At 47.7% G+C, this 16701-nt stretch overlaps 1 protein-coding gene across 1 annotated transcript; it reads right to left on the bottom strand.

Annotated features, from left to right (window-relative positions):
• Positions 1-7354: 7354 nt before the first annotated feature.
• On the bottom strand, positions 7355-14930 carry LOC146753728 (uncharacterized). Its single transcript, XM_085530014.1, has 14 exons — positions 14813-14930; positions 14221-14612; positions 13053-13139; positions 12710-12880; positions 12320-12469; positions 11994-12145; positions 11282-11429; positions 10652-10789; positions 10061-10246; positions 9339-9494; positions 9090-9191; positions 8871-8973; positions 8569-8628; positions 7355-8281 (listed from the first exon to the last, which is right to left on the bottom strand). The coding sequence occupies exons 1-14, from the start codon at positions 14928-14930 to the stop codon at positions 8130-8132; spliced, it is 2115 nt and encodes a 704-aa protein (XP_085386140.1). The 3' UTR covers positions 7355-8129.
• Between the last annotated feature and the right edge of the window lie 1771 nt (positions 14931-16701).

Below are 16701 nucleotides of genomic sequence, written 5' to 3'. Positions count from 1 at the left end.
GTCAGAGTTTTACCATCAGAAAGGCCTCATGAAGCAAGTTTTGAGACAAATAAGAAACAGTTTTGTCTTTCACACTAAGAGTGAGAACAGTGCAAAGGTTTTGCCTCCTCAGACACTTCTGCAAACAGATGAGGGTGCAACAACATGCACACACTGCAGGAAGTCTGGAAACACAGAAGGACAAAAAATGTATTAGGATATTAAACTGATAGGCTCAGATATTAAATATATAAATATATCAAATATAAATAAATTATATTCATAAATAAATTATATAAATTAAGTATAAATTAATGAACACAAAGTTCTGCCTTTTACTGGGCTCTGATGGAGTACCACTAAGGAAGTGAGTTGCTGCTTTCTGGGAGACCCATCTTCCTGAGTCCACAGAAGATGCCTGCAGTCTTCAGTCCGTACCTTATTAAAACTCCAAATTGGACCCATCATCTGCAGAAGGTACTCAAGCTTCAGAGAGCAGAAGAAGAGCTACATCCACCTAGTAGGAGGTGCCCCTGACTATAGCGGGGGGTTGGAAATAAATGATCTACGAGGTCCCTTCCAACCCAAACCATTCTGTGATTCTACGATTCAAGGATGCTTACTATTTTGTTCCTGATACAACAGAATAATTTCATAGAATCACAGAAGCACCAAGTAATTAAAACTGGAGAAGACCTACAAGACTATGTAGCACAGTTGTTTATCAACACTTTATCTAGGCTGTGATTAGAAGAAGTCTGATTACAGCGAGAAGTAGACAAAGAATAATCCAGCCACTTTCATGGGCAACAAATATATGCAGAGATTAGAGTGTAAATCTGTTGTCTATTAAATGAGTAAGTAAACAGGTAAATAAAAGGTTTACCAAAAATTGTTTGTTTTCTGCTTAGGAAGGTGAAGCAATCAAAGAAAACGGAAAAAAATAAGAAACAAAATGAGATCTAACAATTCTAATATTTCCTGTCAGCTGCTGACACACTCAGACTAGAAATGAAACCCTTATCTTTGAAATAAGATTTCTCTTCTTGATCAACACACCTAATTTGCAGTCCCTGCACTATTTAATTTTTGGCACATCTAGGATGTCTACCACAGACTTTCAAACACTGTCATCACATTAGTATTATTGGGAGGAGGGAGTAAAACAGTCATTGCGATATCCATCTGAGGTCTTGCATGAAGAGGTTAGCTGTATAAACATGCTATGCCATGACTTAAAGCCAAAGCTTGCAATTATTAAAGTTAGGAAGGTGTTGCCTAATAGGATATAAGGAAAAGAAAAGCTCTGAACTTAATAAAAATTTCTACTTGATTTTACACTTTCCTTCACACCTCTAAGATTCTGCCTACATAGCTGCAGTGACTCTGGTAATGACACAAGAAAACGCAAGTACCACCTCCTGAGAGCAAACAAACTACCAAAGATTTTGGGCTGGAAAAGCTGCTTGTTCTTCGGGACTGGTTATGTGCACAGTGCCCTGAGGAGAGGCACTCAGAGCACTCAGGATAGCAGATAATGGCCTTCAGTTGTGCCAGGGGAGGTTCCGGTTGGATATCAGGAGAAATTTCTTCTCAGTAAGAGTGGTCAAGCATTGGGATGGGCTGCCCAGGGGAGCGTGGAGTCACCATCCCTGGAGGTGTTCAAGAAACATAAAGCTATGGCACCAAAGGACATCATTGGCATGGGGCACGAATGATGGTTGGACTAGATGGTCTTAGAGGTCCTTTCCCTTCTTAATGATTCTATGAAATCACAGGTGCAAAAATTTTCCTACTGTGATAATTATGTGATCTGCTCTTTCTATCTCTTGAAAGCTTTGCTAGCCTTTAAATTCACAAATATCTAAGTTTTATTTACTGCGGCTTCTGCATTTGACATATCATTTAGGTGCTGGTAGGCTTCATGAGAAGAAACTCATTTTCAGTTGTTTTAAGTGAAACCCAAGAACTGACTGTTCTCAAGTTTTGTTGCCTACTGATAATGAGGAAAAGAACCATATACATTTCCTAAACCAATTCTGTTGGTGGTCACTCAAAGTTGAGGATTTTAAGGCCAGAGGACCAAAAATTTGTCTAGGCACTGAACCCAGCTTCTCAGGCATACTGTGCGCTGCTCACTGGATCCTGTTTTCTTTTAGTTTCTAAGAACCAAAATACAAATCTAATCCAGAACAGTTACCATGAAGATTATTATACTAAACTGATACTAAACAAATTGTAGGCCGTTTGTCAAACAGGAGCCTTACTTCTTTCCTCTTCCTTCACAAACAAGAGACAAATCTCTGCCCATTACATTCAATGTAAGATGGAAATTCTTCTGTGTTCACAGACAAGAGAGGATCAGGTAGATTAGTAACATATTTCTAATAAAAATGTCCAGGATTTGCCATGTTACTGAACTGAACATGGTAAAGGCTATATACATACTTATCTTGATGCTGAAACCAAAAGAATCCTATTTTCAGCAAAGCACAGAGAGCTTCTGGCTTTATGATCTTTATGAGAAAGAAAAGGGAAGAGCTTCTGTTAAAAGGAGAAAATAAATAATGTCTGAGACTGGCTGCAGAACAGTACCTCTCTGTTCTTCACTTGTGTCTTGCGGTAAATAGCACTTCTGTTTTATCCAAAAACATGATCTCTATTTTACAGGTGGAACAACACAAACGCAGACATGGATCCCCAAATCCTCAGTGATGTTCTAGCCATCCAACTGTTTGATACCTACTGACCCCTAGCACCTGACGATGCTCAACATCCAGGGTAAAACTGACTGATGAAAATCCCCCAGCAGATCAACATCAGAAGCAGAGGCAGGAGTACAGACCATCCTACCCTGAGGTTCAGCCCAGATGTGCCGTGTTCCCATAAGTAACCAAGATGCTCGAGCAAAGCACGTGGTGTTTTCTCCTGGTGGTCTGTATGGACTGAACACCTACCAACCACCACCTCATGGAGTAGCCTGACTTTTGCATCACATCCTTATAAAGCTGTGCTCAGCCCTAAACGCACACCCTGATGTTGTCACACAGGTCGTCGCTTTGTTATGGGCATCAGGTGGCAAATATCTATGCAGTTCTGTGTCAGGGTTTTCACCTGGAGGAGTAATTAAAATCAGTATGTGAAGTTTTAGCTGTCCTCAGTCTGGAGCAGAAACAGCTGCTGCAGCCACAGGCTGCTCGCTGACTGGGCTGAGCTCAGCAGCAGGAGGGACTCCTGTGTTCTTTTCCTTTCCTTCTGAGCAGGCAATTACAGCAGTTACTAGGGGCACGGAGAAGCAAGAACAGAATGATACAATAAAGCAGAATGAACTAAACATGAGAATAACTCTGCAAGGAGAATATATACCCTGTAAAAATATAGAAGTATTTATACTGATATGTAACTACAGATATATAATCTTTTCCTTTTTCCTAGACACTGCATTCCAGAGGGTTTTTCTCCTATTTTCCTCTGTTCCAAACTGTACTGAGCAGCAGCAGAGCTTGGAACCTGGAGCCAGAATTGTCGCTTTGAGAATAAAGCTGAGTTATCAGGAGGAGAGATTTGTGTTCTGCACGGAATGTCTGATGTGGTGATTTATTTCTGTTCTCCCCACAGCGTCTTACAGATTGCTATCAGAAGCCATTCAAATAAATAAAGAAGTAAATAAATAAACAAATAATTACACAGAAACTGTACAGAAACAAAAGAAAAGCAGGCATTGGTTTTGGAACAGCTTATTCTGTAAATTAAAGGAAGAAAAATCTCATTATTTCTGTGACTTGAAAAAATTTAACACTCAAGTGTACTACGTTCTTATGTTAAAAATGTTTTTAAAAGTAGCAGTAAATCAATTCTATTTTCATGCGTAATGCAGCTGTAGTATCTGCAATTCCAGTTTTACATTCTCACTACAAATAATGTATGTGATTTCAACTGCAATATTTACAGCAGAAAGCCAATTAAAAAGTTACTTTCTTCTCCGTTGATGTGGCAAATATTTTGCAGTGTTTAGCACTGACATGACATTAACGTTCAGCCTGTTTTCTTTCTAATCACAATCAATTTTCAAGGCTTTATCTTTCCTCTTTCTTTCTTTCTTTCTTTCTTTCTTTCTTTCTTTCTTTCTTTCTTTCTTTCTTTCTTTCTTTCTTTCTTTCTTTCTTTCTTTCTTTCTTTCTTTCTTTCTTTCTTTCTTTCTTTCTTTCTTTCTTTCTTTCTTTCTTTCTCTCTTTCTCTCTTTCTTTCTCTCTATCTTTCTCTCTTTCTTTCTTTCTTTCTTTCTTTCTTTCTTTCTTTCTTTCTTTCTTTCTTTCTTTCTTTCTTTCTTTCTTTCTTTCTTTCTTTCTTTTTTTTTTTTTCTTTTTTTTCTTTTTTTTTTTTTTTCCTTCACAGTGAATTAACATTGTTTCTGTGCAAGACTAGAAGGGAAAAAAGCACAAAAACTGTACTTCTGTTTTCTCTATATTCTCGTGCCAGATGCATCGATTCCATTATTTTACTAGAGAACCATCTGACGCTAGCATTTTCTTACTACTAAAAGGAATCATAAGTACAGACTGTTATTATTTACCTCTTCACACAAGACTGTGCTCAAACCAAGATGTGTGTTTGAATATAAGGAGAGAAAAAGAGGAAGAACATTTTGAAATGAGGCTGTTTTGTCATTCTGCCAAAGAAAGTCAAAGAGTGAAAATCTGCAGTTGGGAATCGAAGTTGGCAGCAGTGAAATCAGCTGACCCATCAGCATCAACAGTGCAGCCTCGGCCCAGCCCCTCAGTGCCGACCTGGCATCGGTCCGCTATTCATGGGCTGAAACCAGCGCATGGGGGTGCAGTGCAGGGACGGCTCAAGGTATGGCTAATCTGTTTGTGGATCTTGATATGTTGGCTGAACAGAGTCCTGTGAAGTGCAGAAAATACACAGCTGTGCTTTCTGTTGTGATAAAGGAATTTGAGAATGGGCTTCAAGACTGTGGGAAAAAATAAATAAATAAATAAAACACCAAATTTGGGTTTATTTGTGCCTCCATTTTCGTCCCAGTGCTGGAAGGAGTCCTACAGGAAAGGAAAGCTAGGGAGGGACTTTTTAGAAGAGCAGTTAGTGACAGGATGAAGGAAAATGGCTTTAAACCAGTACATGGTAGATTTAGAGTGGATATTAGGAATCAGTTATTTACTCTGAGGGTGGTGAGATGCTGGAACAGGTTGCCGAGGAAGGCTGAGGATGCCCGTTCCCTGGAAGCATTGAAGGCCAGGCTGGATGGAGCGGTGCACAGCCAGGTCTACTTGGAGGTTTTTTCTTTCTATAGCAAAGGGTTGGAACAGGTGATCTTAAAGGTCCCTGAATGGTGGGTGTTGTTGTGCCACAGTACCTCTGCTTATGATTGCAAAGATAAGCAGAAGCAGGACTAGCAGTCTTCTTCAGGGGTGCTGCACGAAGGAGCTGACCACTGCAGAAGGCGATAATGCTTGTGCCTGGCAACAAAGGCACCACTCCCTTCTGGCTTATCTGTTGGGCCAGGTATGTCACACCAAACTAAGGAGAAAAACAGCCTCACAGAAATGGAGGATAAAAGGCCCTCACTAAACTGTGGACTTTGGGAGACAAACTCCCAAAGATACCTTTGACGGAGAATTCCCTGAGGGGAAAACTTTGTCGGAAGAACCCCCGGGACCGGCTTGCTGCGGAGCTCCCTGGCTGTCTCCCATCCCCCGCGGTGATCAGACGAGTTCCTGAGATCCACGGACCTACTGTGTACCTCGCTGGACCCACGGTGGTGACTATATCTCTTTTGCTATCTGCAAAGACTCCTTGCTTATATTTCCTACTTTCCCTATCGCCTACCTTCCCTTCCCCGTCTCCCTAAAAAAACACCTAGGTCTTTAATAAACTGGTTGGACCAACATTTGAACCGTTGCTTCTTAATCTCACGCCGGGTATACACATATCAAAGAACCTTGCCTCCCTCCTACAAATTGGAGCGAGACAGTCCCTTCCAACCCAACCCGTCTTATGACTGAGGGTAACTTCCTGGTCCAAGTACTAGATGCACCAACCTGAGGTGAAGCCTTACTGGACCTGGTGCTCGCCAGTGCAGAGGAGAGCATTAGAGAGGTTAAGACTGGAGGCAGCCAGGGCTGTAATGGTCAAGCCCTGGTAGAGTTTGTGATCTTGAAGAAAGCAGAGTCAGGACCCTGAACTTAAGGACGGCAAGCTTGTAGCTGCTCAAGGAATTGCTGGATGGGATCTCCTGGGTAACAGTCCATAAGGGAACAGTTCCTAAGGGAACAGAACAGAGCTGGCAGCTCTTTAAGGAGGGAATTGGGCTTGTTTAGCTTGGAGAAGAGAAGGCTCCTTGGAGACATTATGGTGGCCTTCCAGTATTTGAAGGGTGTATATAAATAGGAGAGGGAATGACTCTTTACATGGGTGGATAGTGGTAGGAAAAAAGGTAATGTTTTTAAACCAAGACAAAGGAGCTTTATGTTGGATATTAGAATGAAGTTTTTCTCTCTGAGGGAGGTGACGCACTGGAACAGGTTGCCCCAGGAGGTTGTGGATGCCCCATCCTGGAGGCAATGAAAGCCAGGCTGGGTGTGGCTCTGGGCAGCCTGGCAAACCTTCACATAGCAAGAGGGGTTGAAACTACATGATCATTATAGTCTTTTTCAACCCAGCCTATTCTCTGATTTTATGATCCTGTCATTCTGTAATGCTATGATTCCGTCGATGTAAATACATTACTTGCAACTTTGGAACTGAGATGTTTAGAGTTGTAATGAAGGGACTGACCGTGTCTCTTTACCAGACTTTTACAGAAGTCCTCCCTTACCAGAGAAATATCCCTCACTTAGCAGCCACCCCTTGCTCATGTCTGCCAGCTTTCTGGCAGTACATTTGTGAACTACTGTTTTCAAGGGTGAAGCACCAGAAGAGTAAAATCCCATCACAAACCTATGACAAGGACCTTGAATGCGCACTGAGAATTGCAATCTCTTAGTTTCCCCAGTCACGTATCCCACTGGTTTTGTGGTTTTGTTTCTCCCTTTTTGATATGTTTTAAGAAACCACATTAAAAATCATAGTGAGATTTGTTACTTCAAATACTTAATGTTATTATATATTTAATGAGGGCCGCTCTGAAAGTAATGCTTCCTATATTACACTGTTGGTGTTGCAAAAGTGTTCCGTCACTTCCAGAGCAGTGGAGTGTGATTACTTTGCACCTGTAAGACATAGCTATGGAATCAGTGCAGCCTCAAGGTATGCACATATTTGCTGCCAGCAACCAACAAATCCTCCTCTCATCTCGGTAGCTGCTTTGTGTGAAAGATGAAGACAGCCTGGGAGACTTCACTGTGGGGATGATATTTTAAAATTTTATTGATTGATTGATTGATTCCAGATTGGTAGCTGTTATAAGGATCTCTTCTCAGCCCCCTGGGCATTTGGATTGCTTTCTGCTACACTCTCTTCTTTTCATTCTCTGGTTGTAAGTACTTCTCCTGATGCTTGAGCAGGAAAGCAAAGACTTGCTCTCTATAACTTCCTGGAGGTTATAGTGAGCTGGGGGTTGGCCTCTTGTGTAATCAGTGACATTAGGAAATATTACTTCTCAGAAAAGGTGGTGAGGCATTGGAATGCACTGCCCAGGGAGGTGGTAGAGTCGCCGACCGTGGGGGTGTTCAAGAGATGTTTGGACATTGTGTTGAGGGATATGATTTAGCTGGGAATTATTGGTAATGGTTGGAGTAGATGATCTTCTAGGTCTTTTCCAACCTTGATAACTGTGATTCTGTGACTTGGCCTGTGTGACATCTTGGAAGGCTTTGTGATCCAAGTTTAATACAAGTCATGTTCCTAAGGATGGACGTCTTTGCAGGGGCAGAAACAAAGGGATGCAAATTAGTCCCCTGCAGACTATATTGCCCCCACCCACTGTTCTTCCATGTCTTATTTTGTACATTGATGGGGTAGTGGCCTTGAAAGACCTTGAAGAAAAGGCGATGGGGTCCTTAGGAACAATGTATGCCAGTTTAAAGATCTGGTATGTCCTTCAGTGGAACTGCATGCTGTTGCTGACTATCCAGTCCAAAAATGGATATGTATCCCCATGCAAGGGAACAGCTGTGTCATTGGAGGTTTAATCAGAGCCATCTTGACAAAGGCTGACAGCAGCAGCACAGTGATCTGAGCCAGCTCTGTCGTCGTACTGCCGTATTCGTTTGACATCTGTCAATTACTCCAGTTGCCACAGAACGGACTGCTGGGTGGGCATCATTTTTCAAAGGCTGGAGGGCTGCAGCAGAAGGAAACAGAGCAGCAATTAAAACCCCCAATCTGCAGAGAGCCACCATCTTCCACTCCGGACCATGCCAGCCCCACCTACTGCTTTTCCTGGCCAGGAATAATGGGTGGGACATAGGGATCAGCTGGAAGCCACTGCTCAGAATTGCCCCACCTGCCCCAGGAATGCTCCTCTGCCCCTGCAGCATTTTCTTAAAGCAGGGCAAGGCACAGCTGCACACTGCCCAGGCTCTGCCCCCTGCCCCTTGCCCCAGCACACACAGCAGTGCCCTCACTCACCGCTGCAGATTGCATTCAGCTTCTCCCGACCTTGTTTCCTGGAGTGCTGCATAGCCAGCCCTAGGGAAAAAACTCTCATCAGACCCCCACTCCTCAACACAATCCCATGAGCACAGACCCTGGCCCCACCAGCCCAGCCACTTCCCCTCCCGTGCTGCAGGCAGGGACAGTGCCCAAGGGAAAACCTAAGGAAGGCACCCATCCAGGCATGGCCAGGCATGGGCAGGATTTATCTGGGGACTGCAGGGCTGTGCCTTGCTGCCAGGGCAGGGCTGAAAGAGGGACCAAGGGGCTGGGCTCACCAATGAATTCAACAGCCTCATATCGCAAAGGGGCCTGAGAATCGTCTAGGTATGACAGGCTCTGCCACAGGTATTCATCCACTCTCCTCCTGCTCTGCTGCAGCTGGAGAAGAACACAAAGGCATGAGGCTTGCAGAGTCTCCCCAGCTGCTGGTGCAGCCCCTTCTGCCAGCATCCCCTTCCCCAGAAAAGGGGCAAGGGCTCTGTAGTTTTTCTTACCAAACACTCCTTGATCTCCATTTTTCTCTTTCTCTGGGCCAGGCGCTTGAGCGTCTTCCACCCGAGGAACTTTGCACAAGCTATGAGGGTTTCCCTAGAGGCCTGCAAAGCAACAGATGTAGGGAGATGGCAGCACAGACACACATCCCAAGAGTTCTAGTGCTTGCCAAACTTGCCCTCAATTCCCAAAACACCCCTGATCTATCAGCACACCATTGCCTGCACACTGGACAGGTCTGAAATTTGTACCTCTGCAACGCTTGGGGTCTCATCACTCATTTGAAACAGCAGAGGAAGCAGGCCTGTGCACACGACGTTCTTCATGCTTCTCTTTTCACAGAACGTCACTGCTTCCATCACATCCTTGAAGAGGCGGATGGAACCTTCTCGCACTTCACTTGACACCTGAGGGAGGACAACAGGTGGACCTCACCAACACACTCTCACTGCCCATGGTGAGCATGAGTGTAGGCATGGCTGATGTGAAAGGAGGTGCTCTGGAGTCACATTCTGCACAGAGGTGCCGTGCAGTCATGCAAAGCAATGTAACAGGTTTCCAGCATGGGGTTGTCTGTGCCTCAGAGTGCTCCTCCAGCCACCCCACCAGGTCAGGGCAGAGCTCCCTGGGCACCAGGACCAGGAGGAGATGGGGCTGGCCCTTGGCAATGCCCCTGAGGCACATGCTGCCTGCTCAGCTTCCATCTCCCTGCTATAGCACCTGGACAGATGCATGGCACTGGTAGCAAAGGAAGCACTTGGCAGTCTGCAGGTAAGCTTTGTCAGAAGATGCTTTGCACAGGAGCCAGGCTGGGACCCAGTGCAGAGGCTTACACCAGCAACAACTACTAAGCTGCCAGGGACAAGGCAGGCTGGGCTGCAGGGCCCAGAGGATATCCAACAAATGCCCAGGGGAGCAAAGAGAGGAGACCAAGCATACATTTGCAAAATTTAGCCTCCTGCAGCTGACTTACATGATTGAAAAGATGCAGGAGCTTCCAAGCCAGATTCACAGCAATGGAAGAGAACCTTCTCTTCCCTGGATGACTCATCACATTTGCGAAGATCTTCACTGCCATCAGAGCAATACGTGTGTTCGCATTGTTCGCAAACTGCAGTGTCTCCATGATATTTGGCAGCAGGTCCCCTATTCCTCTTGCCTGTACAAAACACATCATTTCTTTTCATCAAAAGGGCAATGGCCATCCTGAAATAAAAGCTCTGATTACGGAGCACCACATGCATGCCTTGCTTCCTGGCAGCTACCACAAGAATGGCAGCAGCAAACTCTGGACAGGTGGTACACTGTTAGGGATGGGGGGGACAGGAGAAGGAGGGCAGGTGAACAAGGACTCTGTGTCTCCTGCTCAGCCTCCCCCTTTTACAACATGCCCCCAGGTAACCCATCTGGAAAGGTCCTGGAAATCTGCCCAAACAGCCACTGGGCCACACCACGGCTGTCACCCGAACTCCTGACTCTCAGGGAAGGCCAAGGCCCAGTATTGCCTACTGCCCCAGCGCCAGGATGCCAACAGGAGTGTTTCATTTGACAAGGTCCAGCTCACCATCTCAGGTCTCTCTGACATCAGCAAAAGGCCTTTGAGCACTAGCCAGAGTATTGGCAGGCTTTTAACCTTCAAAAGCACCTGAAGCAGTTCTGGCTTATACAGCTCTTGCAGTTTCTCTTCAGTGGGATGCATCACCTGAAATAAAGGCAGCAGTGAGAGGCAGGCAGAGGCTGCAAGACTCTCTGCACACTGCAGCTCCTGGCTCCTCCTGCAGCTCAAGGCAGGGCACCAGAGATGCACGACCTGGCCTGGGGCAGCTGTGCCTTTGGAGGGCCCCATGGTCCCTCTGTGCCCCAGACCCAGATCAATACAGGATGGCTTTTTGGCTTCCTCCTGCCCTCTGACCCCGTATAGCCTCTTGCTGTCACACCTTTGAGGGGTGATTGACCAGCAGGAGCTGGCACAAAAATGCCACCAGATGTTGGTGTCCATGAGCTCTTCCTCTCCCTATCCCTACAGCCTGCTCAGCCTGTGCGGACACCTTCCCTCTCCCTGGCTCCAAGCATGGCCCCAATTCTACTCTGCCCTGCCCTGGTTTTCCAGTGTTGGGAGTAAGGCAGGAGGGAGGCAGGGAGCTAGGCAGAAAGAGCCCTGAAGAATAGCATGATGACTTGTCTGGTAACTCACAGCCAGAAGAAGGAAGCCCAGCCTCGTTTTGGTGACATTCAAGATCCCACACAGCATTTGGCTTTGGAGGATACTGAACAGTTCAGCCAAGAAGTGCTCTGAAGTCAATGCCAGTGAAAGCAATCTGTTCCAGATGTCCAGGGTGGTACTACAAAGAGAAATGCTGTGTTAGCAGCCTCAGACTAGCAGAAACACTAAATCATAGTCTGACATGGCAACTGAGCACCTGGTGGAAGGCAGGGTGAACCCAGAGAAGCTCAGAGTAAGAAATGCAACTGAGTCACTGGAAGGGGGGGAGTCAGGATCCATCCTCTCCCAGACCTCATTTAAGGGGTAGCAGAGGAAGCAAGGTAGCAATGGAAGCAAGGGTATCTCTCTGAAGATCCCGGTAAACCTCAGGTCTTCCAAAGTTAAGCAGCTATTTTTCCTTTGTTTCTGCATCCGTGGCTACTGCACATGAGCTTATCCTTGCTTGCTGCAGTCTGGGAACCTGCTAACCCACTGTCATTGAGGGGCAGGGCAGGAGCCTGATGGGGGGCTCTGGGCTGCCATGGTTGATATTGGCTGCTGCAGCCCACCAGCACTGGAAAGCACAGTGGAATGGAGGGCCTGCTCCTCAGGATGTCCTGCAGCTTTCCTTGGCTCTGGCAGCGGGAACATCTGAGCCCTGCTCTTCTCATGGAACAAACACGCAGGCTGTCAGGGCTGGTACCTGTCATTCTCAGGAAGGTCAATCAGCACACTCATCAGCACATCCCTGGGAAACTCCATGGCCAGTACATCCAGCACAGAGAAGAGGATCTGATGTGCTGATGCGTTGTTGCTTCCCAGGTTTCTCTGGATGAACACCAGAATCTCTGGCACCTGGTGGGAGGACAGAAGGAGAATGCTGCTGCTGCTGTAACTGCAGCCATTTGCCACACTACCACTATTATTACTGCCCTTCCCACAGCTCTTTTCTGCCTTAAAATGGCTTTGGATGCCCAAGAGCTGTGGAGAGTAGGTCAGGGCACAGCAATCCAGCCTGAGACTGCTTACATCTGTCAGCCAGGTGGCAGGATCTCTCAGAATCACATCCAGCATCGTGTTGGCCCACTTCTTATTGTCTCCGCTGGACTCTTCCGTGGTCTGAAGGATCATGCAGATGATGTCTCTCCAGTGATGAGGCCGGACAAATTTTGCAGATGGCTATGGCAAGAAGGAAGGAATGGAGGGAAGACACGTCAAACTGAGTGAGAGAGCAGGGCATGGAATGGGAGGACCAGAGGAAAAGGAAAGATGAAGCACCGTTGCTTCAAGGTAACTGCATGCCAAAGTCTTGTCTCCCATCTGTGCCCAAGCTTGTCTCACAGGTACTCCTGAGCCGTAGGCTGCTCTGGGAAACAGGGAAGAAGAGACAGCCTGGCTGGAAAGTTCCTGGCTCCTTACCTCCTGACAGGAATTGCTATTGCTGGCAATGAAACTGCTGAGATTCCAGAGCCGTTCCATGGCCCTTTCTTGTACAATTTTGTTCTGGGTGTTGGTGAAGCATATCAGCACCTGTGAGGAGAGAAGCTGCTGATGCCCACTCCAGCAGAAGCAGTACTGCTGAAACCCTGGCTGGAATCATCGCATCCATCCAGGCTTTCCCTGAGCTGGAGCCAAGCCCTTCATGAGGCTACTGTCACTGATGTCCCTTGTAGGCTCCTGCTGCTGCCCATGTTGTTCCTATGCAGTAGGCTCTAATTCTGTCAAAGAGAACTCTGGGGACAGAGCTATGCAATAGACTGACCTCCAAGATATTCCACAGCTTCTCAATGTTGGAGGTAAGCTGGCTGACCACCAACATCTGCAGCATGTGGTCCATAGCATGCAGGGTCTGTAAAGAGAACGACAGACTCTGAAAGTCTTCCAGAAAGCCCTCTCACCGCAAGAAAATTGCTGTGAATCCCTTTGAAGACCAAGGAAGGACACCCGCAGATGCATGCACAGCATGGGAGAGGTTCTGTGGCCACAAAACTGCTGTGAGCAGACCACGCTGTGAGCACTGGTTGTTGCCAGGCCTGTGGCAAGAGTGAGAGGGAAGGGAAAGGAGTGTGGTGGGGAAGCGAGGCCATGACCCCTCTGGCAAGGATCATTTGTAAGGTCTGCACATGAATAATTCAGAAGCATGGGATCTCCAGTAGTTTGCCCAGTACATACGTGATTGTAGAGGGCAATGTTCAAGTCCTCTCTTGGTGGAAGGTAGAAGACAGATTTGAAGCAGGCATTTAAGAGACCTCTTATTTCATCCTGCTCAATGGCCTTCACTCTGCTGCAAATAGAGAGACCTTGTGTTGGGAGCAGTGGCTGGATTTTGAGGCAGGGGTGGAACAGGTCCTCCCCTGGGAAGGGCTCCCTGGGAGGGATGGGGAGCCCTGCTGGGAGGCACTTGCTCCACGGGGTTGGCCCAGGGGGTAGAGATAGTCCTGCTGCCTCCTGCTTTGGGTGAAGAGCCGAGACCCTGCAGGGAGCTTCAGGGCTTCCTCCAGCATCTGGAGAAGACCAGAGCAAGGGAGAGCTGAGGGCCTCCCTGCTTACATGGGGGATGCCTCCTGGCTACAATCATGGCTGCCATAATTGTGCCCTGGGGATGTGGTGGCAAAACCAGGGGCTGGGCTGGTACCTCAAGCTGGTGATCGCAAGCATGGCCTGGTACCGCAATGCTGTGCAAAGCTTGTCCACAGGCTCATTCTCCAGCAGCTCCTGCAGAGCAGAAATGGAATGGGACTTCACGCTGGTCAGCAGGGCCACAGAAGCTCCAGTGCCCCCTGCCCAGGACCAGAACGCAGAGGTACCCTGTGTCCCACTGCAGAGATCTCAGTGGTACCCACAGTCCCCCTGCCCACCCCAGCTTATAAGGATGCCCAGTCACTGGGTAGCTCTGCCCCCTCCCACAACCCCTTATATTGTCCCCTCACCTTGATTTTCTCTGCCAAGTTATTTTCATGGCAGAAAACAGCCAGGCCCTCACATGAGTCCTTCTTACTGCTGACTTTGCAGATGTTGCAGATGCTCTCCAAGAACATCATCTTCAACAGCTCGTCCTGGGAACCACAGAAAGACAAGGAGGGAGTGTGAGTTGGGAGAACTGTGTCCAGCAGGCCCAGAGCATTGCTGGGTTTAGAGTAGTGCAGGACGCCTGGAGGGCAGCAGTTCTGTCCAGCCAGCATCCCTCCCGCAGTATGAAGGCAGTCAGAGGGACCATCTGGGGATGCCAGCGCAGCTGAGTTTACCTTTTCTGTACTCCTGAGGTACTTCTGTATGACATCCATGGCCTCCTCCTTTTCAGAGAAAGGCAGGGAATCAGCACCTAATCAAGGAAGAAAGAGAGCAGTGATGTAGAGGGGCCAAAGGCGGGTGCGAGCAGAGGAAGGAGCTCTGGCCGTTCCAGCCCTGGGCTCGCTCCACAGGCACAGTCTGCCCGTGCCTGTCAGGACAAGGGGGCCTGGTGTCAAGCAGGGGGCACTCGCTGCCCCAGCCCTGCCCACCACGCTGGGGACCCTCACTCACCACAGTGCAGAGGCTGCACCTCAGTCAATTCATAGGGCTCTGGTTGAGATTTTCTCTCATGGGGAGCCCTAATCTCCTTCCAGGCCACCTTAGGGCGTTTAGGAGGTTTCTTCTCCATCCCGAGGGATGAAGGCTAAGGGTAGGGATACAGCAGCCGTGGGGCTGCCAAAGGTAAAGCAAAACGACTTGGGCTGCGCTCGGGGGCTCTTCGCCAGACCCGCACACTCCTGCCCTGTTTCCTCGCTGTCCTGACGGACACTGCAGGCCATGTGCTGTCGGTGCCAGCTATGCCTGCGTGTCACAGAGTTGGGTCACAAAGGGCCCCCCAAGACCCGCTGCCCCTCCCGGGCGGGGCTGGTTCCAGAGCCTGGTTGGAATGGCTGTAAAAGTCCAGGCATTTGCACTATTGCCTCAAAGTTTGCTGAGAATGGACAAGTCCAAATAATTCCCAGGCAAGGGCTGACAAATCCTTTTTTGGAGGGACACAGATGGACAAGGCCAGGGGCAATGAGAGAGAGAGAGAATGTGCAGATGAGTGGCCATGGTCTTTTGTGTGGGCTTATCTCCAGGAAGATGGCCGTCTCAGGGGGTGCTGCATGTGACTCACCCAAGCAGCCAGGAATGTTAGGTAGGTAGGAGAAAGAAGGATAAAAGAGGGATCAGCAAGCATGAAGTTAGGTTTTCTGACATCAGATTCCTCACAGTGTGAACAAGGAGGAGTTCTGACATCAGATTCCTCATGAACTGACACCTGCATGCTGAAGAAGATGCCCTCATGTTGAAGCACAGGATAGGTATCTGGCTTTGGATCCCTTGCTGCTCCCCTACTGCTGCCAACGGACTCTCACTGGCCTGCTCCGTGAGACCCTGCTGCTTCCTCCACTACCTGCTCTGCGCTGACTGGTTTGCTGCTTGTGGCCAGCCACTCCGTTGCAGCTCCCTTCTGCTGCTGCTCTCCCATTTGCTTTTGCCTTGGACCAACAGAACTCCATGTGCTGGGATGCTGCTGCATCCACGTGGTGACTATCCCCACTTCACGCAATTCTTGCTTTCTTCCTACCTTTCTTATCGCCTGCTTTCCTCTCCCCATCACCCTAATTCTTGGTAGTCGCCACTTTGCCTTCCCCATCTTCTAAGTTGACTAGTATTTGTAATAAACTGGTCGGACCAACATTTGAACCGTTGTTTCTTAATCACATGCCGGGTATTATACATCAAAGAGCCTTGCTTCCCTCCTATAGATTGGAGTGAGATAATGGCACAGACCAGATTTCACAGCCCCATAATAGCATTAGCTACTTTTCTTAAATGGATAAGCAAAAATTCCCTGAATTCCCGAAAACTGAGTTCTGAGTTTGCAAATGCGCAAAAGGTTCTACAGTCCTTAAAGAATGCAGATCCATCCATTACTAACATGATTAAAGCCTGTCAAGATGTAGGCACAGAAAGTCATACAATGGCCTTGCTAGCAGACATGCTGGCAGCAGGATTTGATGCAGGGACAGCTCAAAAAATGAAGTGTTACAATTATGGGGAACCCGGTCATGTACAAAGGGACTGTAAAAAGCCCAAGCGAGCAAATAAAAATACTTCTGCTATTCCAACTCGACCCTGTCCCCGGTGCAGGAGGGGGCTACACTGGGTTCCGACTCAGCCAGCCGCTACCTGGCCAGCTCACCCAGACCAGCCACTGCCAGCAGCACAGGAGTGGATTTGTCCACCACCCAGCCAGTGATGCTGACTGACAGCACCGTGACTCTCATCCCAACAGGGGTAGTGGGGCCCCTTGGGGATGGGCGTAGTGTTCTCTTGTTAGGACGTTCTTCTGTTACACAGATGGGACTTTTTGTTTTACCTGGAGTTATAGATGCCGACCATACCGGTAGCTG

This window comes from Coturnix japonica, chromosome Z, assembly GCF_054131305.1.
Source record: "Coturnix japonica strain WE chromosome Z, WE-NBRP24, whole genome shotgun sequence".
Lineage (NCBI taxonomy): Eukaryota > Metazoa > Chordata > Aves > Galliformes > Phasianidae > Coturnix > Coturnix japonica.
The sequence above is the reverse complement of the archived record's forward strand: the minus strand, read 5'-3'. Positions and strand labels throughout refer to the sequence as shown.

Bases quoted from the DNA above. Each gene is read 5' to 3' on its own strand.
- LOC146753728 (XM_085530014.1), bottom strand. From the start codon at position 14,930: ATGGAGAAGAAACCTCCTAAACGCCCTAAGGTGGCCTGGAAGGAGATT. The intron at 10,247-10,651 runs GTGAGCTGGACC...TGTTTTGTACAG, and splicing joins TGTCAGAGAGACCTGAGATG to GCAAGAGGAATAGGGGACCT. The intron at 9,192-9,338 runs GTACAAATTTCA...GTTGCTTTGCAG, and splicing joins AGACCCCAAGCGTTGCAGAG to GCCTCTAGGGAAACCCTCAT.